This window comes from Pogona vitticeps, chromosome 15 (genome assembly GCF_051106095.1).
Source record: "Pogona vitticeps strain Pit_001003342236 chromosome 15, PviZW2.1, whole genome shotgun sequence".
Taxonomy (NCBI): Eukaryota; Metazoa; Chordata; class Lepidosauria; order Squamata; family Agamidae; genus Pogona; species Pogona vitticeps.
In genome coordinates, this window is record NC_135797.1 from 1,661,289 (window position 1) to 1,676,383 (window position 15,095).

Here is a 15,095-nt window from a genome sequence, read left to right on the forward strand (position 1 = left end):
TCACTCCCTCCCCTTCCCCAAGCTTTTGTGAGGACTTGGCAGCCAAAGAAAACAGTTCATGCCCGTTAAGAAAGTGGACTCAAGTGCTGAGGATCCCTGCATAAGGTCTCTTCCTTTTTTTTCTGGTGCTGTGAGACGCTGGTTCGTTTCCTGTGACAATCTGCAGTGCACGGTTTGCGCGTGTACTTTAGCGATTATCCGCCCTGCGTATACTCTGTGTTTCCCTCCAATGAGCGTGTGGCGGCCAGCCTCCTTCTCCACTTTGTGCTCCCAACAACAACCCTCCGAGGTAGGATGGGCTGAGAGCCAGGGACTGGCTGTGCCTGAGGTTGCTCATTAACTTTCACAGCTCGGCGGTGCCTGGAACCGGAATCTACCGTCTGGGCCTAGCTGTGTCCAAAGCACAAATACACAGCATGTCAGAAGAGCCGTGCGGGATGAGGCGCAAGACGACACCTTCCCTGTCCTCTGGTCCCACCGTGGCCCTCCGGGGCAGCTCCCACACAGGAGGGGGAGCCCTGTCGTTCCCACATTCACCAGATTGCAACTGGTATTGGGAGTTACAGTATATTGCTTTCAACGCCGGCAGTAACAGACAACCATTAAAGGAAGTTGAACACCTGCTTTTTGCCGAGGGTGGCTTGTAACGGGCTGCAAATTACTTGGTTAGCCTTCATGTCTCAAAAGAACGGGCAACAGAAGCTCTGTAGTGGTGACTGAAACACCCTTTTATTATGCCCGTGGGCTTTTGTGCATGGTTTTCCTTGCTGCCAGAGATGCCAGGGGAGTGTCCTGCAGCATCCGTGAAAAGGGAAAAGGAGCTCCATTTAAGAACTTCCTTCCTAAAACAAGGTCTGCAAGAAAAGCAAAGGAGGGAAGAAGGAAAAAGGAAGCAGCAAAGCCCCTAGCCTTTTGGAGGTCAGTGGGAATTTTGCATAGGACATGCCTCATCCGTGGATTTGAATAAAGCATTTTGTCTTGCAATCTTGTGCACCCAGAATCCCATCCACGGTAGGCGCAGCGTACAGAAGGGTTACATCAGAACACAAGAGGAGTAGGTCAAGGGATCCTTATACGGGCCAGCAGTCAACCCATTGTAGCTAAAGCCTGTGGGGGCAGTTCCAGAAGGTCTGGGGACCAATTCACTGACCCTGGGATCCTATGTGGAACCATCATAACACCCTCTCCCACCCCTGAAATGAAGAATGAGACTGGAATTCCCCGGATGTCCATTTCTGGCGTTGCAACATTGGTAAAAACAATTTAGCAAATTTTGGGGGTGCTCCAATGATGCAGAGGAGCCTTGCGACCTCATGAAATTGCAGGGCAAGACGTTTTGGTGTGGGGGAATCAGGGGGAGCAGCCCTGAGTTAAAGAGTGCCCCTGAGTTAAAGAGTCAGCGATCATTCTGGGGATCAGCACAAAAATGTGAATTGAAAGCGGCAGCGTCTGCGAAGCAAGATAGGCAACCCTTTATCCAGCTGTGCTTTCCGAGCATCGTGCCGGCTCCTGCGGAGATAGCTTAGGAAGAAAAAGGCGCGAAAGTGTGCTAGACCCAGATGTCGGAGGAGCAGTCACCCCCTGGATAGCGCATCTCGTGAACACGGGCAGGGCCAAACGGCTCCTTCCCGAAATCCACTAAGAAGTCTGGGTTCACGCAGAGGCCGCCCTTCTCCGTGTCCACATCCAGCTGCAGCATGACTGAACCCTCCCTGGAACAGAAGAAGATGGAGATTTAGAAACAAGAAGCTGGGTGAACAAACCTCCAATCTTGGGGCTTTCCAGAGGACTCCTTAGGCAAATCCATGCAGGATTTGGAATGTCCAGCTCTTTTTTTGCTGCGGTGGTGGGATGGAACCTCCGCGCCCAAAGGTGGTGGACTTTGAAATATTAAGACCCCTAGGACACGAGCACAAAGGAAGGGAGGATCTTCTAGAAATGTTTGGTCAGCCACTTCTGGAATTAAAACAGAATTATGCCCGGTGCTGTGAATGTGGCAAGGTTCATCTTTCCTGTTATTAAGGATAAGCAACTAACTATAAAATGATCTGATATATTTACTAGTATTGGTTAGGGCTGCTTGAGGAATCCTCGCAGATTGCAATCACAGGAACAGATCTCGGTTTCCTACATAGATTCTCCTTGAGGGGGAGGGGGCAAGATCCCTGTGGCTCAGTTGTTTCATCTTGCTCGAAGGGTTCTTACCTCACCATCTGAGGATAAAACTGCTTGTCCCATTTTGTGTAGAAAGAGTTGGTGACGTAAAGCCTGCAACCATCTAGGCTGAGCTGAAGCATGTTGGGTCCTCCGTAGACCCGCTTTCCCTAAGGGCAAAGCAAAATGGGGAGAGTGAGAAAAGCAAACTGGGAAGACCCCAAGTAGAGTTCTGTACATCTCCTTGTTATTAGGGGTCCGGTGCTTGGACCTGCAGCAGGAAGATCAAACAGCTTGAAAACTGGTGGTGGCCCTCAGCCCGGGAGGCCCCCTCAAGAGTGGCCTTACCTCGCAGGGTGGAATGGCGATGTCGGAGAGATCTAAGAGAGACCCAGTGGGAAAGAACCCACCCAGGTGTCTTCAGGGGGAACATACAGTCCACTGGAGAGGAGCATGATTTGGGAGGTGGGGCCACTGTTTCCCACTTTGTGTGTGTCAAAAGGTTTGGCAACTGTGTTATGCTCAGCTGTGCTGGATCGTACCCTGCACAGTCTTCCTGCTCATCCTTTCTCCTTCAGAACAGGAGAGAAGCGGCTGCCGGATCCTGCTGATAGCCCTCCCTGGATTTGTGTAGCAATTGGTGGATAAAGTTCCACTCTGTTACTCACGTGCATCACAAAGGGCTCTGGCTGGCAGTCAAGCTCTGGATCTTCAAGGACGGTCACCACCCCACCCTTGAAGATGTTGCCGCCCACGAACACCTACAATTGCAACAAATTTTAGCTCTGTCCCTAAGAGGGGCCGTCAGATGAGCACAAGGAACAGCAGGGTTGAGAAGGGACTGGGCTCCCCGGTGTTGTCGCCTGCAAGCAAGGCAAGACAACAACTGCTTTTCCAGTCTGAAGGTGTGCTCAGGCCAGCATCCTGTTCCTAGCAGCGTGCAGTCAGATGCTTCTGAAGAGCTGACAGGTGAGGTACAAAGCCACAGACCTCACCTGTTGTATCACCTCTTCAGGAGGGGGAACTCTGATATTTGGGGAGAGACATGTCTGTACCATGGCTTTCGTAGGGAGAGACTCTCTTCTGCAGCCTCGCCCCCCCCAGCCCAACACTCCACGTTGTGGACTACCGCTCCCATAAACTTGAATCCATGGGCTATTCTCCTCTGTGGACTTACCTGGCCGACCAGCCTTGGGCAGTGGGGGTTGGTGATGTCATACTGCCGGACATCACCATGCATCCAGTTGCTCAAGTAGAGGAACCGGTCGTCCATTGATATGAGAATGTCCACGACGAACGCTGGAGAGGGACACGGTGAACACCAGAAGAGGTCAGGGGCTCCATTGGATTAGGCTGCTGGGGCTTGTTTATCTTACAAGTTATGAAGACAATGTATAGACTAAGACACTTGGGAAAAACCCAATTTCTCCTAATTTTCAATATCAATCACCAGCTCATGTGGTCGATCCAGCAGGGATATTGGGCAAAGCTGGTCAGTTTTATTTAGCGGTCACTAAACCCATCCCCTTGTGGGACATGGTGGTGCTGCGGGCTAAACCGCAGAAGCCTTTGTGTGCTGCAGAGTCAGAAGACCAGCAGTCGTAAGATCGAATCCACGTGACGGAGTGAGCTCCCGTTGCTTTGTCCCAGCTCCTTGACAACCTAGCAGTTCGAAATCATGTAAATGCGAGTAGATAAATAGGTACCACCTCAGTGGGAAGGTAAACAGCGTTCTGTCTATAGCCGCGCTGGCCACGTGACAATGGAAACTGTCTTCGGACAAACGCTGGCTCTACAGCTTGGGAACGGGGATGAGCACCGCCCCCTAGAGTCGGACACGACTGACTAAAATGTCAAGAGGAACCTTTATCTTTTACCCAAACCCATTGCCAGGAGTGCAGAAAGTGTGGCTGGAGGAGAGCCCAGATCAGGGTTCCTATGCTTGGCAAAGAACACTTTAGAACCTCCCTTCCCGCTCGACTCACCTGGCATTTCAGGAAGAATCCAGCCGGACACTTTCTTGTTCGGAATCTGGATCACCTTCTCAGACACCCAGCACCCATCCTGCAAAAGAAAGAGACAAGCAAGTCCAGCAACAAAATGGGTTTTGGTCCCAATCTGATCCATTTCTCTCTACCACCATGATGAAGTTCTTAATTTTCTTTTTCCTGCTAAATTGTGAATTAGCATCCATGGCCACGGAGCATGCTCGGTGTTCACTGGGCTATTTTTTGGGGGGGGCAGGTGGTCCTCCAGTTCGTTTTCTAGAACTTGTTTTCTAAAAAGGGGAATAGAAAACTGAGTAACCAGGAAAGGCAAGAGGTTAACTGCAGAATCAGATCCTTGTACCACAAGCCAATCCGTCAAAGGTTATTTTGCCCATCTGTACCAACTCTTGCTGGAGAGAAGCAGTCAGCCACAAGCCCCTTGTGTGTTGCTGAAGTGATCTGCAAAGCTGCCAGATCTCAGTTTTGCACTGGCTGCTGCCTTTAATCGCACTTCCCCAGCCCTCCGTTCGTTCTAACCTCTCCCTTGAAGAAATGATGGATGGAGCTCTGTAGCACACAGCCCACCATGCCGTGGGCAGCATCTGGATTGTGCAGGAACCGGACCTCGAGGGGGGTAGCGTCCACCCCGACGTCAATGGATTTGATGAGGCAATGGGTCGTCCAGTCCCAGATGTTCAGGCGACGGCCATAGCGCTCTGCAGACGAACCAACAAAAACTGTGTAAACCGAAGAGCGACTCTGGGGATGGCACGAGGAAAGGGGCAATTCAGAACACCCAGTCGGGGTGCCGTGGTCCCAAATGGACCTCCAGTACCGAAAGGGCTGTCTTGTAGACTGAGGATCTGCTCCTAACCAAGACGGCTGGTCTAGCTCTGATGGACCCCAGGCTTTAACTGAACATAGGAAGAAGATGTAGGACAAGGCCTGGAGGGTTAGCTTATCGAGGTTCTCTCTTTGGTCCCATGCCTCACATTCTTCAACAACTGATATGCAACAGTTCTGTCTTACTCAGAGTGGATGTGGATGTTTTTCCCTCCCTGAAGATCTTGGGCTACCATAAATTGGGGGCAACCTTCGGTTTTTCCTGCATTGATCAGACAGAGTTTGAGTAGATGCTCTAAAAGGCTCCCATCCATTTTAAGATTCTATCTTTTTGAGGCACCATCCAGCCCTTGTTGGCTAGATAAAGCAACTCTCAGCCTTGGTCTGGGTAAACAGAACAAAGGTTTCACCTTTCCCCAGATCCTCCACGTTGAACCCGTTGACAAAGTATTTGGGAATTCCCCATTCGGTGCTGATCATGATGTTGTGCCTCGGCTGGTACCAGAAGTCATATCCTTGGGGGGCGGCGTCGCCAGGTCGTTCCCAGGTCCCTTTCACTTCGAAGGTCTCCGCGTCCAGAATGGCGAACCCACCTGGTGGAAAGGACCACAAAGCCAGTCAGCCACTGCCCTCGGAACACCGTGGATTTCCCAGGGATGATCGTGGGTGAACTGTGCCAGCTGGGATGAAAGCAATGGCGGGCGGAGTGTACCAAGTGAACTGAAATGGGTGCAAAAAAACCCCCTTGCGAGCGTGGCCATGGCTGTTGTAGAAGGGCCCAAGCCTAGATAGGATGAGAACCCCTTAGAAAAGAAAGGGGGTGCCTGCCTAGTAGGTTATGGAGCTGTTGCAGAGACCTGCTGTAAAGGATTCCCTACTCTTTGGCCTTGTGGCTTTTCTCCGTATTGGAGTGGAGTTCGTTCTGCACCCCTGTTTTGCACAGGTCCAGCCCCACTGAAAACTGGACCACAGAATCCATGTCTAGTGGCCTGTACCTTTTCCGTTGCCAAATACGTCTCCGATGCCGCTGATCATGACCTCTCCGCTACCCAGGCAGTGAGATGTATGTAAGAAAGATAAGTTGCATTTCTCAATGATCTCTCTGGGCTCAATGACCTGCCAGGAAGTCCACAAGAAAAAGCTGGTTAAGTAAGTCACTGTTTTCTTTTCATCCTCACATTAATATAAAATCAGGATCTAGAATTCGGTGATTGTAAATCAAACCATCGCAGTTGCTTGAGAATTACAAGCATGCCTGCAGTTTCAGGTCATGGACAAGAAAAAAAAAATAACAAGATTCAGTCAAATCAGCTAGTTCTTCAAATCACAGTTTTTTTAAAAATCTTACTTTAGGGCACTTTTTAATTTGATTTAAACTTGTTAAAATGCATGTGATGATTTACATATTACAGCCCTATTAGGAGCCTGACCTGCTTACATTATGTTTGCACCTGGAGTAACTCTTCAACTGCTTATTTCGTTTCTATCTTGGGGAAGTCTCTTTTTAAAGTTCTCCATCGTGTCTCAGTCCCTGACTCTGTATGACTGTATTTCATGCCGACTGGATAACTCAGTGAGTAGGGTCCCTGGAGCCAGGAATCCGATTGCCCGCTGTGACTGCCTGGAGAAAAGCCAGCCTGGGCAGCCTTGGGCCAGCTGCACAGTCCCAGGGAAACCCAGATAAGAAGGGAATGCTAAACTACCTCTGAGTATTCTGTATCTGGAAGCCCTGGAAAGGGTTGGCGCAATTTGGAATTGGCTTGATGGGGCATAAATACTATTAATAGTGTTGGGTTTAAACCCTCTTCCTCCAAGTTTCCCATCAGCTACATCTTAGATAAACACACCCTCACCCTTTTCACGGAATCTGATTGATCGCCTCTTCACCATGCATTGTGCAGGTCGCCTGCCCGGTCCATTACCATATTTCTGATGTGTGGATCATCAGAGTCTTTGCTTTCATAGCAAAAAAATAAAATAAAAATGCCATCACCCACACACAAGAGGGGAGGTCTCACTGACTGTAAGTCTCTATAATGCAATATCATTTACTCCCAATTACAGCTTTCTGGTTTGTTTTGTTTTTGCATGAATTATGCATTAACCTATTATCCTCCCTAGTCTATTTTCGTCATCTGTTGCAATGAAATAAATATTGCATTCTTCATACTTTACTCCAGGCAGGAATGTATTTAAAGCCCCTTTTCTGGGTCAATAAATGCTTGGTAAAAGAACCCTACCTTTTTTTTTTCCGAGAAAGTTTCTAGTTTTCTTTAATTCTTTCCCAAAACAAAACTCATCCTGACTTAATGGCACCCCTAAACCTTTCCTTGGGTAGCCTGGCTTTCTACATGACCTTGGCTCCCACCTTTTGACCCAGGGTTCAAGTCTCAACCTTAAGCAAAATTAAAAGTTTTATATTGTGCCAACTTTGGTGGACTGCGTGCCCCTTCCCCAGATGGCAGCCAATGGCCGGAAAGCTAATGAATGTGTGGATCAACTGCTTATCCATGGGTTGAATTCATATGCTATGTTGACTTTTGTTCTGCCTTTTATTGAGTGTGGCATTTAGTCCAAGTGGAAGTTGCCTTTCCGGGTTGTCCCTCGCCTGACAGGCTAGATGTATCTTCTGTGGTAGGGGATTGCAGGGTATATTTCTCTAGCTGTTTTTTTTTTTTTGGGGGGGGGGGGAAGAAGCTGATCCTGAAAATACAAACTAGAGATGGGCACAAACTGCCGGTTTGGTGATTTGTGCCAGTTTGTTTATCGGCTAGACAGATGTTCGGCACTTCTCAGCGGCACCTCCTCCAGCAATTGCCCATTGAGAGGTTGACTGCCAGAGGAGGCTGGGCTGGGAAGCACTGAACATCTGTTTGGCTACTAAACAAACCAGCATGAAGCGACGAAACAATGGTTCAGGATCATCTCTACTGCAAACCCAAGTCCCATGTAAAACTAATTATTCCATATGTTAATGCAACATTGCAGATTAAGAACCTGTGAAAATAAGACAACTGAAGGGTCTGTGGTTTGTTTAGTCACTTCTAGAACTGTGAGCTGAACTACCATATTTTCCCGTGTATAAGACTATACTTTAGTCTAAAATCTTTAGATTAAAAATTGAGGGTCATCTTATACACGGAAGTAAGCTGAGGAGAGAACAAAAACAAGTGAAGGGGAGAGCAGGGATCAAAGCGATCCTGCAGCACTTTGATCTCTTTTCCCCTGCACTTGCTAAGCCCCACTTAGATTTCTTAATTTTGGATTAGAAAAGTGGGGGGTGTCTTATATATAGGAGCATCTTATACACGGAAAAATATAGTAATTCGCTGGGTAAAACCCTGTGGATTCCTTGTTTATCATAAATCTGAGCATGGATTAATGTATAACAGCTTTAGTCTCTGTTGTATGTGGTTCCTCCATATTCTACTCCTTCCTTCTCCGCTGTCTCATTTCCCAGATGCCTTGTCCCCTTATTTATTTATTTATTTATTTATTTATTTATTTATTTATTTAAACTTATATACTGCCCATCTAGAACATGTGTACTCTTGCACAACATGTAAGAAATAAACTATGAAAATATAAATGTACTAAGAATAAAACCCAAATTAACAGCAGAATCTAAGATAGGGGGGGAAAAAACACAAACGATCCTGTCGATCATGTTCTGCCTTCCTCCCCTCAGCTCTGCTTGTATCCTTAATGGGATCAACTTACTTTAAACAACCTCGGAGCCCGGGGATCAGTCCCGGTATCCACCACATAAACGCGAGAATTGCCTAGGCAGGGGAGGATTAGCTTGTTGCGCTTCTTGGTGGTGTCTCCGAAGCAGCTGCTGCAGGCATTCCAGCCCGTGTGGTGGAGCTCATCATTCAGGTAGGGCATCTGCAGGCGGTGGATCACCTGTTGGGAAGGAAGGCGTTGTGTTTCTAGGAGGGGTTTATTCCATCTATCCATCCATCCAGTTCAGTTCAGTTCAGTTGGTAGTTCCTGAATCTTGGGTCCCCAGATGTTCTTGGACTGAAATTCTCAGAAGCCTTCAGCGCTCGCTGTGCCGGCCAGGATTTCTGGAAGCCGCAGTCCAAGAACATTTGGGGATTCAAAGTTGGGAACCCCTAGTTTGTACTTTCTCCATGTGCTTTTGGAGGCCACTCATTCATAGGGTTACAGTAAGCTGGAAGCAACTTGGTGGCATGGAACGGCAGCGACACAAACCTAATGTGAGCAGCATCTCTTGATGTTTAGGGAGGTCCTCTGTTCGATGTTTTTCTTCCAAAAGTCTCAGCAAGGCTTTGCGAAATATATACGAACGAAGGAAGCAAAGAAGGGAGAGAATATCTTGAAGTTGGACGGAATAGCCCTTTAAACAGAGGACACCTCCAAAAGGAGGATCATCTCCTGGCAGGTCTTCCAAATGAGGACTATCCTCCCTTAAAAGAGGATGTTTCCATTGATCCACATCTCTTAGTCCAACAGAGCCGGATAGTGCCAGTTTGCCCAAGGCTGTCTTGATCAACGGGATGGGTTCAAACGGGAGGAGCAGATTAAAAAAAAAAACACTTGGGCAATCACCATGGATTAATTACCATGGCAGGTGACAAACCCTAATTACGTAATGAGCCCTGCTTCTTCCTCCCGTGTTATTTAAATGTATAATCGTTGGCTCTTCTTGGTTTCCTGCGCCTTCCATCTTTCAGCTGTGGGCAGATTCCCGCCTGTTCTCACCCCGTCTTTCCCGTTGCACCCCCTGGGCTCTCGGAGAAGAGTGCACAGAGGGGTGTCTCCGGGTGGCGGGGTGGGAGTTTGAGTCCCCTTGGGCAGTGCCCCACGGGGAGCCATGTCCTACTCATCATCCGGGGTCTAGGGCAATGGAGAGAAAACCACCCCCACCCCCACCACCCCTGGCCCCCTTGTGTGGGCAGCAGAGTCCTCTCCATGTGCTAGGCCTCCTTTCATTCCCAGCTGGCCTCTCCCTGGATTGTTTTCAAGCCGCCGACATGGCCCAGCCTTGGCTGTGATCCCCTTCCAGTGCCTGGGCACCTCCCAGTTCCCAGGGTGAGACGCCAGCCTTACTGACGTCTCTTGCTCAGGGTGTATTTTCTTTGAGAGGCTGCCGAAGATCTCGGTGGCGACACGGCCAAAATGAAAGGAGGCTCGCTCGCCCCGAGACGTTTTCTTATGAACTTATCAATGAGCCCTAGGCAGAAAGCTGTGCCCGATTGGGATTGACTCAAGGGAAATTGTTCCCAGATCGTAGTAAGATATTTTTAGTTTTGCCTTTTCCCATTCGAAGCAAAAAGAAGAGGAAAGGGGGGATTTCTCTGTCTTCCCAACACATACAGTATACAACTAGACAAATTCCCGAACGAGTGAGCCATCAGTGGATATATGGAGCTTCCCAGGTCAGTGCAGTCTACCTCTCAGTGTCAGTTGTGGGGTAGGGTGTGTGAGAGGAGAGAAGTGGAAGAAGATTATGACTCTTTTGTTTTGTGTGGAAGCATCTTGGCTGGTCACTGCGGGCTCCATACCTAGCTCTGGAAATCTCTTATCAGGGAAACTCAGCTGTCCCCTCAAGCTGTTGTCTTTCAACCAGAAGGTAGTAAAGTAACATCCAGGCAGGCTTTACTGGCAGGTGATCTCACCATCAGATGTGGTACATTTTAAAACTGTGTTTTGCATAGTTTTTCCAACTGTGCTTTTAACTTAATTATATTACGGTAGTTGATCTGGTTTGGCTTTTTTACAATGGCAAGGCTGTTGGACAGATTAAAGTTTAAGATTAGGGCTCTTTGCCCTAAGATTATAGCTGTTAAATCGAATGTCTTTACGTGGGGCATGCGCAGAACTCAAAAAGGTCTCAGGTTTGGGGAGCCAAAATACTGGGGGACAAAATAAAAGGACTGGGGGGGGGGAGAAAGAGAAAGAGAGAGAGAAGAGCTTCTATAAGGGCACTGTTGGAATTGAAGAAGCAGGCTAGAAAGAGACCTAATGTCTGATCTGGATGCACAAGTTCTTACTTGACTTCCATTTCTGGCTCTTCAGGGGGAAGAACAGAAATGGAAGATCGTTCCAGGTGAAAAAACCCAGTTTCCCCTAACATTAAGATTGAGCGTGGTACCTGGCAGTAGCATGGCGATTCTGGATCCACGTCTACCGTGGCCAAGTAGTCGGGTTGTTGGGTCCCCGAGTCGGTTAAGATACATGGTACGTAGATGATCCTCTCACGGGGGCCTTTGGAAAAAAAAAGCCTCCATTAGTATTACGTGGATGGGAGTCCGTCAGACCTCTGAGCCTCCATCAAAGGAAGGGCAGGTAAATCTTTTTTTTTCAAAGCCTGTGCCTTTGTATATACTCACCACAGCGTTTACCTCTTCAGAGGGCTTGGCAGTCCCTTCAGAAAACCACCTTGCCAAAGAAGCTGGTATTGTGATCATGCCCACATTGGATCACCACGCGGCGAGTGCACAAAAGATAAGTAAGTAATACTCTTCCATAACTCTGTAATAATGGATTCAGGGTTTCTACGGGACCCACAGAGCTGGTAAGACAAACTTATTAGGGCTCCTTGTTGTTCTTGGACAACACTTCCCAGAGGTCCCGGCCATCGCCTGGGGTTGCTCTGGCCTCTGGGAGCCGTAGTCCAAGAATCTTTCAGGCCCCGGGTGCAGGAACCCTTGGGGCTAAATGCTCTCGGTTCCTGATTTCCAGGCGCTTTTTTCATTTTCATTTATGTTGACTCCATATTTTGAGTCTCAGAGAATGAAATAATTTGTGGTATCTTTCTGTCTGTCGGCCCAGGGAAATGCTTTGATGTGTCCCGCCGTTGTTTTTTTTAAAAAAGGTGTGATTATAGCTAATTAGCTATCCCATCACTCTTCTCCCAGAGTAATCTGAAGGGGGGGGGGGAAAGCCTTGAAGGGATCTCAGAAACGTAATGCTGACCTAACAGTTTTTCTGGGTCCTTTTGATCTCTCGACTTCCCACCCTCCTGTCTCTGCCCATACAACGACCCTGTGAGGTAGGCCGTTCTGAGTGAGAATGATTGACTTGAAGTCACCCAGTGAGCTTCTGTGGCTGAGTAGGGACTTAAACCCCCACTGCTGGATTCTTGTAGGCTTCAGAATAACTTGATCTAAACTGGGGGGGGGGGGGGGGGAGGAGCCAAGCTGGATTTCAGGGGGGAAAAGTCTCCCCAGTCCAGCATCAGAGAGTTTAAGTTTAAACAAGAGATTAAACCTCCACCTTCCCCACTTTCCGTGGCCATTGGTGTTCTACGGTATCCTGCCCCTGGCCATGGAGGTTCCATCTAACCATCATGCTTTGCAGACGCTGATTGGCCTTCTCCATCTCCATGTATATTTCTGATCCACTTGGTCTCCCTAGAAGGCAGTGCTGGCCTGATTCAGATAAACTGGGCCTTGTTGAATAATTTGAAAAGAGGTCCTCAGTGCTGGGGGAAGCGTCCACATGGACTCACCTCTCATGGCATCCAAAGGAGACGCATAGCCGGGACCGTGGCATTCACACGAATCCTCGTGCCCTGTAGTTTTGGAAGAAGAAGAGGGCGGGGGGGGGGAGTGTCAGATGATTAGGACTTGCCTCGTTACCAGCGGATTCACAATACAAGAAAGGTGGTTACAGCTACGTAAATGTAATTAAAAATTAGAACTTTTTGAAGCTTGGGTTCTTTTTACAGGAGAAAGGCAGGATAAAAATATTTTAAACAAAAAGACAAATAAATAACTGTTTCCTGGTGGAATGGGCAGAATTGGAAAGTGCCGAAGTCGCTATTGTTTTTTTTTCCCAACAGAGGTGGAGTGACTTATCTGTAGGGACGACTCAGCTAACAATTCCTGCATCGGCAGGGGACTGGACTTGATAAGCCTTGATGGTCCCTTCCAACCCTACAAATCTTGGCCGAACCCCCGGGGGCCATTCTAGAGCAGCCTTCTGCCTCTCGGTGGCGGGCTGCTGTTGGAAAACAGATGTGTTGAAAGATCCCTTTTCTGCCACCCCTTTTTCTGCCTGGCATGACTTAGAGGCTTCAAATCGGTACATTATGTTCATCTGTTAAAAGCCAGGCGGCGTATCCAAGCAACAGGTGAGGAAGGCAGGGGAGGACTTGATAAAGGATGGATGGCTACAGCCGTAGGGGAACAATAGGAATGGACCACGGAGAGAAGGGATGGGACGGGCGTAGCGGGAGAGAGGCACCGAGGGGCTCCTCTTACCTTTCACCCTATGCTCCCCAAACTATGTTGGACCACAGCTCCCATTTTTGAAAGATGGGGATGATGGGAGTACATGTCCAGGCACCTCTATAGGGCACCGGGTTCTGGAAACCTATCTTGGAGTGTAATATATATATCAAAGCAGCACAACCCTTACAGAAAGGGGAAAGAAGCCGTCTTTTGCCTGGTTCGGAGGGGACCTTTTTGAGGAGTTTGCCGGAGGACGCCCCCGCACCAACCCTGAGCGCCTTGACCAACCTCCGTCCTTACCTTTGGCTGACAGAGCTCCAGAATAATCTGAAGGGTGGGAGCCCCCATCGCCGGCCCCGCTCTCTTGTGTCTTCTCCTCTTGGCCGTGTGAAAAACCACCTGCAGGAAGGCAAGGCTAGTCCTCAGGAGGGAATGGCGGGTTGAGCCTCCCTTGGTTATAGCATTGCCCAGTTTGGGCAAGGGGTCTGTTGAGAGGGGTGGTCAGCTTCCCCTGACCATAAGGCTTCGGGTGGCCTCCACCCTCTGCTAAGGCAGCCCCTCAGTGGTCCATAGGCAGCCTGCCTTGGGACCTGATGAAAAATATCATCCTAACCCCAATCTCTGCCCTAACTTTGACTTGTCTTGCCAGGAGACTCTTTCCTGGGAAGCCCAATGTCCTCCCCCCCACCTGAATAGGTTTGAGACCACCTGGGCACCCTACTCTGGTGCCCCGTGATCAAAGAAAAGAAGGCTGCGGATGCAGTGAAATAATCAACTAGGACAGGCAGCTGACAATCCTCCTGGTTGGTACCCGAGGGTCAGGTCCCTTCTTACCTTTGCCTGCAGTCTTACAGCTTGGCTTCTCGGAGGTTACCTGGTGTTTCGACATCTCTTCCCCTCACACTGCCTGGCCTTTATCTGTCCAAGGGCAGGAAGAGAAGGATCAAGATGTGTCTGTAGCCCAAATTATCCTATATATATATATGTCTGTATGTGTGTGTGTGTCTAAGTAGATTACCGACAGGTGGAGGAAGAAGGTGTGGTTTCAGGGAGGAGCTCGTTAAAAAAAAGGACCGATTCCAAAAAATGTGAATGGCTGAACTGCCTCTTTCCTCCTCATCCATTGCTGGGGAGCACAATTGGGAGATCACGCCCCCCCTCCCTGATATCTCAAATTTATCAGCCAAGAAAAGGAATGGAATCGTTCCACTGCTTGCTACCTGCTCTTACTTATGTTCTGGAGTGCAGGTGTTGCCTAGTGGTTAGATGTCCCTATTTGGTTTAATTCCTCTCCCCCCCACCCCCCGGCTGCTGGTTAGTTGGTTTCCCAGTTTTGTGGACTTCTGGGAAGCTATAGCAGGGGTGGGGGTGGGGATGCCCCGTGCCCTGATTCTCTCAATTGAGGGTGGGCAGAAGTTGGATCCAGATGTGCTGGGAAATTGCTAGCAGGTCTTCAGTGACTAGCAGGGATTTCCAAGTCCTCATTATTAAACAACAGTCCTCATGTGCCATAAAGTCAATTCTGATTTAGGGTGAGCCTTTTTTTGGGGGGGCATTTCTACTAGAGAATATTCGGAAGTGGTTCAGAAGACCCTTCCCTCCTTCTGGGGGCATCTGTGGACTGTGCTGCTTGCCCAAGGCCACCCAGGCTGGCTTTTCTCCCAGGAAGCCCAGTGGGGGGAATCGAACCCCCAACCTCTGGCTCTATAGCCAGAGGACCTAAACCACTGAGTGTTATTTGGAAGTCATTTCTTTGCTGCTCTTGGTATTAAACAGTGACAATAACAGCAGTCGCTCCAGTGACTCAGGCTTTTGGGAAATTAACGTGACTTGGCAAAAGTTTCCCAATTTGCTTTGGCTAACTCCTCAAAAAAAAAAAAAAAAAAAACCAAAACAAAACAAAAAA

The 15,095-nt window shown here is 48.7% G+C and overlaps 1 protein-coding gene across 1 annotated transcript; it reads right to left on the reverse strand.

Moving 5' to 3' along the window:
- Positions 1–709: 709 nt before the first annotated feature.
- Positions 710–12,544, reverse strand: LOC110081435 (methanethiol oxidase). Its single transcript, XM_072984176.2, has 11 exons — positions 12,466–12,544; positions 11,107–11,219; positions 8,706–8,891; positions 5,981–6,101; positions 5,396–5,578; positions 4,680–4,858; positions 4,140–4,218; positions 3,332–3,453; positions 2,823–2,915; positions 2,206–2,324; positions 710–1,712 (listed from the first exon to the last, which is right to left on the reverse strand). Exons 1-11 carry the CDS (start codon positions 12,470–12,472, stop codon positions 1,550–1,552), a joined length of 1,365 nt encoding a protein of 454 aa, XP_072840277.2. The 5' UTR covers positions 12,473–12,544; the 3' UTR covers positions 710–1,549.
- Between the last annotated feature and the right edge of the window lie 2,551 nt (positions 12,545–15,095).

What these genes read in the sequence shown, in the direction of transcription:
- LOC110081435 (XM_072984176.2), bottom strand. An exon ending in CGTGGAGGATCTGGGGAAAG is followed by an intron (nt 4,859 to 5,395) that starts GTGAAACCTTTG and finishes GTTCGTCTGCAG; the next exon opens with AGCGCTATGGCCGTCGCCTG. An exon ending in ATCATTTCTTCAAGGGAGAG is followed by an intron (nt 4,219 to 4,679) that starts GTTAGAACGAAC and finishes TTTCTTTTGCAG; the next exon opens with GATGGGTGCTGGGTGTCTGA.